The sequence below is a fragment of the Salmo trutta genome, chromosome 6 (genome assembly GCF_901001165.1).
Source record: "Salmo trutta chromosome 6, fSalTru1.1, whole genome shotgun sequence".
Lineage (NCBI taxonomy): Eukaryota > Metazoa > Chordata > Actinopteri > Salmoniformes > Salmonidae > Salmo > Salmo trutta.
Window position 1 is genome coordinate 12,646,834 of NC_042962.1, and position 9,843 is coordinate 12,656,676.

The 9,843-nt window shown below is 42.2% G+C and overlaps 1 protein-coding gene across 2 annotated transcripts; it reads right to left on the minus strand.

The window, feature by feature from the left end:
- Positions 1-261: 261 nt before the first annotated feature.
- Positions 262-8,866, minus strand: eif5a (eukaryotic translation initiation factor 5A). Of its 2 annotated transcripts, none has more exons than XM_029755276.1 (5): positions 8,767-8,866; positions 5,154-5,341; positions 4,225-4,329; positions 1,447-1,578; positions 262-1,359 (listed from the first exon to the last, which is right to left on the minus strand). In XM_029755276.1, exons 2-5 carry the CDS (start codon positions 5,319-5,321, stop codon positions 1,291-1,293), a joined length of 474 nt encoding a protein of 157 aa, XP_029611136.1. In that variant the 5' UTR covers positions 5,322-5,341; positions 8,767-8,866; the 3' UTR covers positions 262-1,290. The 2 variants fall into 2 exon arrangements, with proteins under 2 accessions (XP_029611136.1, XP_029611135.1); XM_029755275.1 differs by lacking the exon at positions 8,767-8,866 and adding an exon at positions 5,608-5,626.
- Positions 8,867-9,843: the final 977 nt, after the last annotated feature.

Consider the following 9,843-nt stretch of genomic DNA (forward strand, 5'->3'; position numbering starts at 1 on the left):
CATTCTGATTTATCAGACTTATTCTCTGACCAGTGCAGAGGGGGCACTGAAGTCATGTTACCAATGTGTCAGTTGCCAGGGATCAAACTGATATACTATGCTGATATACTATGGTCCCAGGCAACTTGGACAGCGCAGAGTCCACAACCAAAGCTGAAACCTATCCATTCCTGTGTCATTATTTTCAACAGAATCAGGCATTGGTTGGACAGTGAAACATTCTAGTGTGAAGACAAACACAGAACCACCACCAAGAAAGCGTTTTTTTCTATTTGTTTTAACTTTATTTTTTGCCATCTCCAGTCAGGTGACAAAGGCCTCGAGTGAACAAAATAAGTTTGCAACTCCACCCCCCCCCCCCGATCGAGCCCCTCACACCTCACTGCAAAATGCCTTCCAGAACATTCTACGCTGCCACACCAACCAACGCCTCACTCTTTCCGACTATTATGGGATGCCCAGGGCGGGGCTAGGTTGCCGTGGTGATAGGCAAGCGCACTGGGCCCTCCGGCTTTCTAAACAGACAGAGCGGCATTGACAAGAGAAAATCACTGAAGTTTGGTTCCATATTTAGCATCTTTTCTCTAATGTTCTTTCTTCATATCGAAGTGTTTTGAAATGCTGGAGTGGGACTGTTAAGACTGCTTGTTAAGTGCTAACCACCGGCGTTCCCACGGTTTGGGAGAAAAAGCATCAGTTGTCTGATCAGCCAGAGCAGAGGCCATGCTGGGAAGCAGCAGTATGGCAGCCAGAGAGGGACAACCCTAACGTAGTTCAATGTCAGTAAAAGGGGCCCCAAGCCCCCCTCCTCCCACCATTCAAACAGCTCCCCCCTCCCTCTAAAAAGGCCTCAGACGAGCTCAATTATAAGGAATATAAAAAAATTATCATACAAAAAGCTGGATCCCATCATTATTTTAAACATTCAGGAATGTATGTGGCAAGACAAACATCTCGAAGGCAAAAATAAACAGGAATGAGGAAGAAGTCAAAAAAAGAATCTATATTTCACCAATAAGTACTTTTCTTTATATAGTAGATTATGTAGAACTAAACAAAACCTCAGTGATCCGGCAGAATGCCACCCAACACAGCGAGCGTGCCGCAGTAATGCTGGGACAGTCCGACAGCGTCGGAGAGAGAGAGAAACCAAAAAACAAAGGAGTAATCACAACAGAATGATTGAGGTTGTCTGTGAAGGCCGTCGCTTTGGTGACAGAAGAACCAATAAGAATACTAGAGACTGGTTGTGGGTGGAGTTTGTTGCCTGGGCAGGTCAGTCCTGTCTTTCTATTTGCCACCGGTCATCTGCTTAATGGCCACAGCACACTCCTCCCCCATAGCAGACAGCACGGAAACCTGCAGACAGATATGATTGGTTAAGGCTAAGACCACCACTAACCAAAACAAACTGGTCAAGCTTCACACACACATCCCCAGACTCACCAGGATATCCTCTGAAGCGGCAAACTTCTGCTCGATCTCCTTTCCCAGGTCTGAATCAGGCACGCGCAGGTCCTCCCTCACGTCTCCATTGTCACCCATGAGGGACATGAACCCATCAGTGATGTTCAACAGCTGGAAACACAAACGCATGTTTAAATCTACAGTCGGACACATGAAGGCACATTCCAGGTAGTCTTCATTTTAGTCACCGTGCAGATCAGAAAGCAATAAGCAAAATAAAAACAAACGATGGTGTGTGAGGTGAGCATGTTGGGAAGTGTGTTTGTTCATTTGTTTTGTTAGCCATCACATCAAGTGTGTGATCTAGTCACTGTGGTGTAACGGCCATCTCCAGGAGATCTCTGGGTCAAGAACCATTCACACTCACGCCACGGGTATTGGGTGCAGTGCTGAGTGATCGTCTTGCATTAGAAACGGCGCATTAACACAGAGTAACGCTCCAATGCCAACCAGTGTGAGCAAACAAACAATTTACAGTTACATTAAACGTGGAACAGCGTTAACTACTTTGCAGATATGAAAAAACAGAATCAAAATCTGTCCAATAATAAAATTCCCAGTTTATGCTACAAAACCAACTTTATAAGAGGTTTTTAAAAAAAGGATATATTTCACTCAACATTCCATGACTTACACTAAGGCATTGCTGGCAGAATAGATGGATGCAGTTCAATACATGATTAATATAATTCACCAATACATTTCTGGGTAGTCCAGAACATATTGCTCAGGTTGTAAATCACAGCTGTCCTGGTAGAATGTTTGCTGCCTCTTCAGGATGCACGGTTTCAGTTTCCATGAAGAATATATTTTGGACAGAAACGGATGAATGTAACTAAGGCTGGGAATGGCAATACAATAAAACTAGCAATGATCATAAGGCAGTCATAACGTGGCTAGCGTATCCATTTATGTAGCAAGCTAAACACAGAGCCTAACATTAGCTAGCTGCTAGGAGGATGTCATGTCATTGAGTGACTGACTTCCCCCCCCCTGTATCATTTTTCGGTGGATATACACAGCTAGATATGCAGGTATCATTTGGTTAGTGTGCAACAACTTGAACAACTTATCAAGTTAGCATATCTTTTTCGTTGGCAAATTCACTCTGGCTATCAGCTCCGATACCAGCAGTCCTCTTAGTGTTCCAGAGCGCAGAATAACTGATTAATTTACCAACGTGCAACACCAACTGAATATGACCAGTGTTAGTAAAGGTAGGCAAAAAAAGTCAGTCAAGAACAGATAACATGTAAACTAGATAACATGTAAACAGCCTAGCTAACCAGCTCTACTACGGCAAGTAAAATGGTCAGAGTGAGGTGTTCTCTCATTTGTGTCTGGAAGTAGCTAGCTAGCAAGACAGTCAACTGTAGCCAGTTAGCTTGGTTGCAGGCAAGCTGCAGAAGGACAAGTAAGCTACAATTCCCCATCGTTTATCAGCGCAAATTTTGACAGCCAACTAGCAGAAACAGTTTGACAGGGTTTATCTAATGTTCCTTCGCTAGATTTTAGCTCATCTTGCTCTGGCTAGTATTAGTTGTTGATCTTGTTGTTGGTGTGCATAACAGAGAGAGAGCTTACCTTTTTATGGTTGCTTGATCATTAGGGCTGTCATGTTCCCAAATGTAAGAGGACTAAGGTGGTATTTACATAGTTGCAGAAATCCATTCAAGTGTATTTTGGTGAATGTGTTCTAATGATCTAAAGTTGTGCTGTTGCAACTGCCTGTAAACACACAGTCCAGTTCAAGACAAATGATGACAGGCCCAACTGCCTGTAAACACACAGTCCAGTTCAAGACAAATGATGACAGGCTTCTGTGGCAAATCGCTTGTTTGCATAAAGGTCTACTGTAGCTCTGGTTGGTTATGGTGCACCGGTCTGCATAGACTCCAGTACTGGACGAGACGGGTGCTTTAGGTTTTATTGGCTGCAGTGTCTTAATTGTTCAAATGCACGGCTGCTTTCCCATTCTATATTGCTATAGAATTTTCACAAATGCCTTAGTATACATAATTCTCAAACATTCTAATTTATCAAGATGACCATATCTAAGTGCTAGCTTGTCATTCTTCCTGGGGGTTTATGTGAACAGATTTTTTAAATACTTAATTTTGCTAAAATGCGGTCAGTTCCACTTTAATATGTGATCAAGTGTGTTTAAATGAAGTACCGGGAACGAGTGAGAAGCACTGAGGCACCCAACTGACCATACCTTAAAGGCCCTGCATGGTCAATCCGGCGTCTGCATTGGCCGCGTAGCATTTACTGTGATACGGCCTCTGCAGAAGTCAGGGCATTCATACACCAACGTATTTGATCCTGCTTTGTGACATAGGTCTCCCCCCAGATAATGTAACCAACCGGAAAACAACTTCCCCAATGCCTCAGCAACTACTTCAGAGCAGTACATCTCTGGACAAGGATGACAGCAGTTCTCACTAGTCCCCATACACACTGACCGGCTGAAAAACCATTGACCTGCCCAAATACAGGACTACACAGGCAGTCTTCTGGGAGTTTCTAGCCTTATTATCCCAGACTGTGGTTGGATTGACACCAGACAGTGACTGCAGTGTTAAGTGGATTTGCTAGTCTCTAGAAGAGTAGTGTCCTGATAGAATTAGTCAAGTCCTTATTGAATTAGTAGGCAAGAGGTTAACTGGCATTCTAATTGTGTGAGAACATGTTGGATAAGAGAACCCTTGTGGCATAGGAAAATCTTCACTGGGCAGGAAGGGAGCTCACACTGACCTGGAACTCATTCCTCTTGATGTGGGGCACGTCCATGTTGTGGGTGGAGGGGCACATGTCCTCATACTTCTTGTTGGTGAAGATGTCAATGCCCACCATGTTAACCTAAAGAGAGGACGGAGAGTTTTACTACACCACTAATAGCATTATCATAACATGTTAAGTAAAACCTAATCTGATGAGTCAAAAGTTATGATTGGAGAATTCAGACGAAGCACTTATGGGTCAATTACTACAGATGTGGACAACGCATGTACTATTACAGGTGCTGGCTACAGAACTCACCATTGTGTTTTATATATAAAATGTGGGTTGGACTTCGCTGTCCATGAGACGAGAACAACATGCTCTTGTGTTTGTCTATAAAGCACTTTGAATAAACTACCTTATCATCACTCATCAATATTAGAATTAGAATTCCTAAAACCATGTTTCAAGCATGGATTACACTTGAGGCCCATGTGATTTCCACAGAGTTGGGTATGGCTGCCTTTTCCTGTTACGCTCCTTGCCTATGGAACAGCCTGCAGACTAAACTTAAACTTGACTCTTGTCCCCCTTGTCCATTTTAAGTATTTATTGGAGGATTTTTATATTGCTTGTAACTGTTTCGGGTAATGCAAGTTCTTGTGCTGTTAGGGGAATAACCTGTGTACATATAATAATCTGCTGCTGTATTTTTCTGTGAACATTTTGTTTGTCTTGTAGTTTCTTAATTATTGTACCTAAACTGTATGTGAATCATGTATACGCAGGGCCCAGCTGTAAAAAAGACCTTGGTCTCAGTCTGTGTTCCTTGTTGAAATAGAGGTATAATAATAATGTACACCCAATGTCAGACCACCCAAATTCCCCAATACTGTGGGACATTTCCACCATGGGCATCCCTAGAGTGTGGTATTTGTATGCATGTCTAGTCAATCCCCTACCTTGGCGTGTCCGTGCTTTCCTGTCTTGGAGGTGGACATTTCCACGATCTTGCAAGGGCGTCCCTTCAACACCACATAGCCGTTCTTTCGCAGGGCAGAGCACTGCATAGGAATGGTGGCGGAGGCGCCAGACTCTCCGGTGGTGAAGTCAAGATCAGTGTCTGCCATGGTGCGATGGATTAGGGGCACTGCAGGGGAAGATGCATAGGTTAGAACAAGCAATTACAGCTACAGCAGTGACAGTTGAATTCAATGATGTATGAATACTGATCAGAAAAGTCCAGAAACCCTGATTAAATAAGGAAAAACATCCCTGATTGAGCTACCGCACTGGCAATACATCCACTGGTCTGTACTGGAGAAATTTAACTTTTGACTATAGTCCCAAAACTCAGTCCACTCTTGACCTTCTGAAAGACATCACAACACTTAAAATGCCAGAGAAATGACTCACACATAGCTCAGCTCAAGAACAGCGAGTCCTAAAGGTGTAAAGGGCCAATGAGTGTTAACACGCACATTAATAATTCCATATTAAACTGATGGCAGTAGGCCGTGTATGGCAATTATTATGTAAACGCCTTACTCTGCGTATCTAAACCGGAGCACGGTCAGAATCGAAGTAAGCATACGCCGATTAAAAACCTGGTTGTGTGAGTAATATTCTGAAACATCAAGACATGTTAACAGCTTAAATCAGAGTTCCTGCAGTGTAGTTGATCTGTATGTGCAGCACCGATCAGACAGCATCATTACGGTTTGGTACACCAGAAGTAAACTGAACAAAAATAAAATGCAACAAATTAAAGATTTTACTGAGTTACAGTTCATGAGGAAATCAGTCAATTGAAATAAACACATTAGGCCTTAATCTATGGATTTCACATGACTGGGAATACAGATCTGCATCTGTTGGTCACAGATATCTTCTTAAAATGGGCCTCAGGATCTCATCACGGTATTTCTACGCATTCAAATTTCCATCAATAAAATGCAATCATGTTTGTTGTCCGTAGCTTAATCCTGCCCAAACCATAACTCCACGACATAAAACGTGGCCTGCAGATGTGAGGCCGGATGGATATACTGCCAAATTCTCTAAAACAATGTTGGAGGCAGCTTATGGTAGAGAGATTATCATTAAATTATTTGGCAACAGCTCTGGTGGACATTCTTGCAGTCAGCATGCCAATTGCACACTCCCTCAATTTAAGACATCTGTGGCATTGTTGTGACAAGCCTGCACATTTTAGAGTGACCTTTTGTCTCCAACACAAGGTCCACCTGTGTATTGATCATGCTGTTTAATCAGCTTCTTGATATGCCACATGTCAGGTGGATGGATTATCTTGACAAAAGTAGAAATGCTCACTAATGGGGATGTAAACAAATTTGTGCCAAACATTTGCAAAAGCTTTTTGTACATCTGGAAAATTTCTGGGATCTTTCATTTCAGCTCATGAAACCAACAATTTACATGTTACGTTCTTATTTTTGTTTAGTGTACATTTATTTCCAATGGAGTGTTGCGTTTGCCTTCGGAGCATTGTGTTGCAGAGGCAGTGTGTTCCGAGTGGTGCGCACATTGTATTCATCCAAAACGTATGCAATCAAATAGTAAGCGTAGGCTAAACCGAAACAGTAGCAAAGGGTGATTGCTTAACTTTTGTTGCACAGTCACTAAAAATGTTGGGTTACATAACGAAAAAAGTTCTGACAATTTATTACAAAGCATTGATGCAATGACACTTTCGGTCTGCTTAAGGTGTTATGCACAAGTGAGTTATGAAAAACTGGAAGCATGCGTCTTAGAAATAGTTTACATACAAACTGTATATGTCCGAACTCAGAATCAAATTGGTTTCCCATAAACATGGCTGCTCTGGTAGAACGTTTATTTAGATTACTGATTTTCTGCATTTATCAAAGTTGATTGATTTCAGACATGTCCATGTAAACAGGCAGGATTAGTAGTTTTTGCAAAGCATGTTAAGTGAAATTACTGAGCATTTGGCTCCTGACCCTTTCAAATCGCATTCTCCTAAATATCATCGACTTCATGACTAAACTTTACAACACCCATCCATCCATGGCTAGTGGGGACTACGTCATAGCCAACATGTGGAGCTGGGGTGTCCAACTCATCACATGGAGGGCCTAGTGTCTGCTGGCTTTTCCCTTTCAATTAAGACCCAGACAACCAGTTGAGAGGAGTTCCTTAATAAATCAGTGACCTTATTTCATCAATCAAGTACGAGGAGCGAAAAACCTGCATCCAATCGACCCTCCGTGGATTGAGTTTGACACACGTGATGTGGAGGATGAAGACGTGGGAATGGACGTCCCAGCACCAGTGGAAAGCTTGCAGACAATATTAAGGGTGACTCTTAACATAATTATTTGACAAATCAGACGAAAAGAGACGACCAAGGCCCGACCTCGTCTGGTTAAACATCCCCACGCCCTGTCCACGTGTCCCAGTTTGGCCTGCGCCTTCACTCGGGAGGCAGAACCGGAGTTCGCCGCGCAATAAACCTGCCGCATCATAGTGCCCCGGTCAATAACGGAGAGGCCTGGCCCGGAACCGACCGGACAACATTTATTGCCCCTGTTGGCTAGACAACTTCCCCTGCGCTAACGTCAGCTAGCTAATGATAAACAAGTACCAGCGATACCGTTAAACCAACTTCTGACAAGTTTAGCTAGGTTAGTAAAGAGGCTAACAAGATATTCGGCCAGGCCCGGCAACACGCTAGGTAACTAGTTAACCATGCCTGTTGATGAACAAGTTGGACGAATACACTAACACCGATTACGGATTATAATGACATACATACCAATGTTGAGTGTTAAACTATTAAGCGACTCGTTGGTTTGTAAATAGAAGCGGTAACGTGTTATCCAACTGGCTAGCTAGATTGAAAGTGTTTAGCTTGCCGCCGTTAGCTAGAATGACTATTCCATGCTGTTGCCGGAAAGCTCATTTTGTCAACGTGCGGGTCATTTTAAGTAGTTGGCATTTAATCCATGCCAATGTAGATAACGTCCCCATATTTGTACAACGAACTTTCATTAAAATGTAGCCAGTCAGCTACGACATGGCTAGCAAGCGTTAGTGATTACGAACACATTGTTACCTAGCCAGTTAGCTAATGTTAGCTAGCGATTACCAAAACAATGTTTTGTCTAAACAAAAAAAAAGGTTATTTTCAGAAAGTTACAATTTCAGTCATTACACAACTATATGCATGTTAAAAGTCTCATGTCAAAGTACATTACAACATGGTTAGCTTTCCTAGCGGAGTTGTCAACATTTGGCTAGCTGGCTAGGCTAGTATGTCTAGCAAGACATGATGACTAACAACTTCCAACAAACGCGCGGAAGGCCTCATGCCTCTTTTTCATTAGAGCCGTGGATACAGAAACATGGGACCCACACCCTATCGCTGAGAGCACCTACACTCAGCAAACAAACTTCATTTCGACCTTTTCACTTCTCTTTCGACTATCAAAATCTAAAACGAATATGACCAGTCAAAAATAAACTGACATTAACTACTAAAAGTTGTATGTTTTGCCCCGTGAACAGTAGCACGCGCCATGCAACGCTTACCTTCCAGGAAAAAGAGGAACGGGACTGCGCAAGCGCGACCAATTTTACTGCGGCATCCGTAGGCTCGTCACAAGTTACCACAAATCATAAACCCCGCCTATTTATACATTCTCTCCTAATGTGATTTTAAACCTAACACTAAACCTTCCAATTGGCTCATTCATCCCCCTTACTCTCCCCTAGGTCGTTGCTGTAATTGAGAATGTTCACAGTTAAATTCTGGTAAAATAAGGGTTAAATAAGTCAAATAACCACACTGCTAACGTTATGCCTAACGTCAAGACCGAAAAGCAAATGTTAGTTTTTCAGTCAGTTTTGACTGACTGCTATCAAGTGGAAACGCATGCCTATAGGGAGGGCTATTTATATGGTTTCCATTAAAGTGGTAGTCCAAAAAATGTGTCTCTAGTAGTCCCTAGCCCAATAATGGACTAAAGGTGCATAACTTCGCTCCTTATAGTCCAAGGACCTTACATGCTCTGTTAGAGACGAATCGGCTCTTACGGCCAAATACTCCATCTAAACGTGAATCGATTCTCAATTGTGGTACAATTCAAAAAACACAAAGCCCTCTACTTTCATATCACATCAAAATAATTTCACAAATTAAAAATATACACTTACTGTACACTGTTTTAACGCAGTTGCAGCCAACAGTATTTGTTTTCAGTGACAACCCGCTTGCGGCGTCCTTCCATTCACATACAAGTGTTTGGAGACCAAGATAGCTAATTAGCAATCCTTTAGTCCATGAGCCAGGGGGGTTCGTATCGTGGTGATTTTTTTTTTAACATATATGACCCTAGAGTTGGAAAATGTCTGAAAGCAGTGCAGCAATTGTAACTTTCTGTATGTTATCACTATTAATTTCATTTCTCCCATATGTATTTTAGCCTATGACAAACAATGTCAGTACATAACACGTTATTGCTCACTTAAATCCGTTGGTCATATATAATTGGAAAGCTTAGATTCACAGCTATCCATCAGACACGTTTTGGGAATTTTCAGGTCAAAAGGACTTTGACCTCTAGGATACATATCAAAATTACTTGTATAAACGGCTTAATTTTTTTT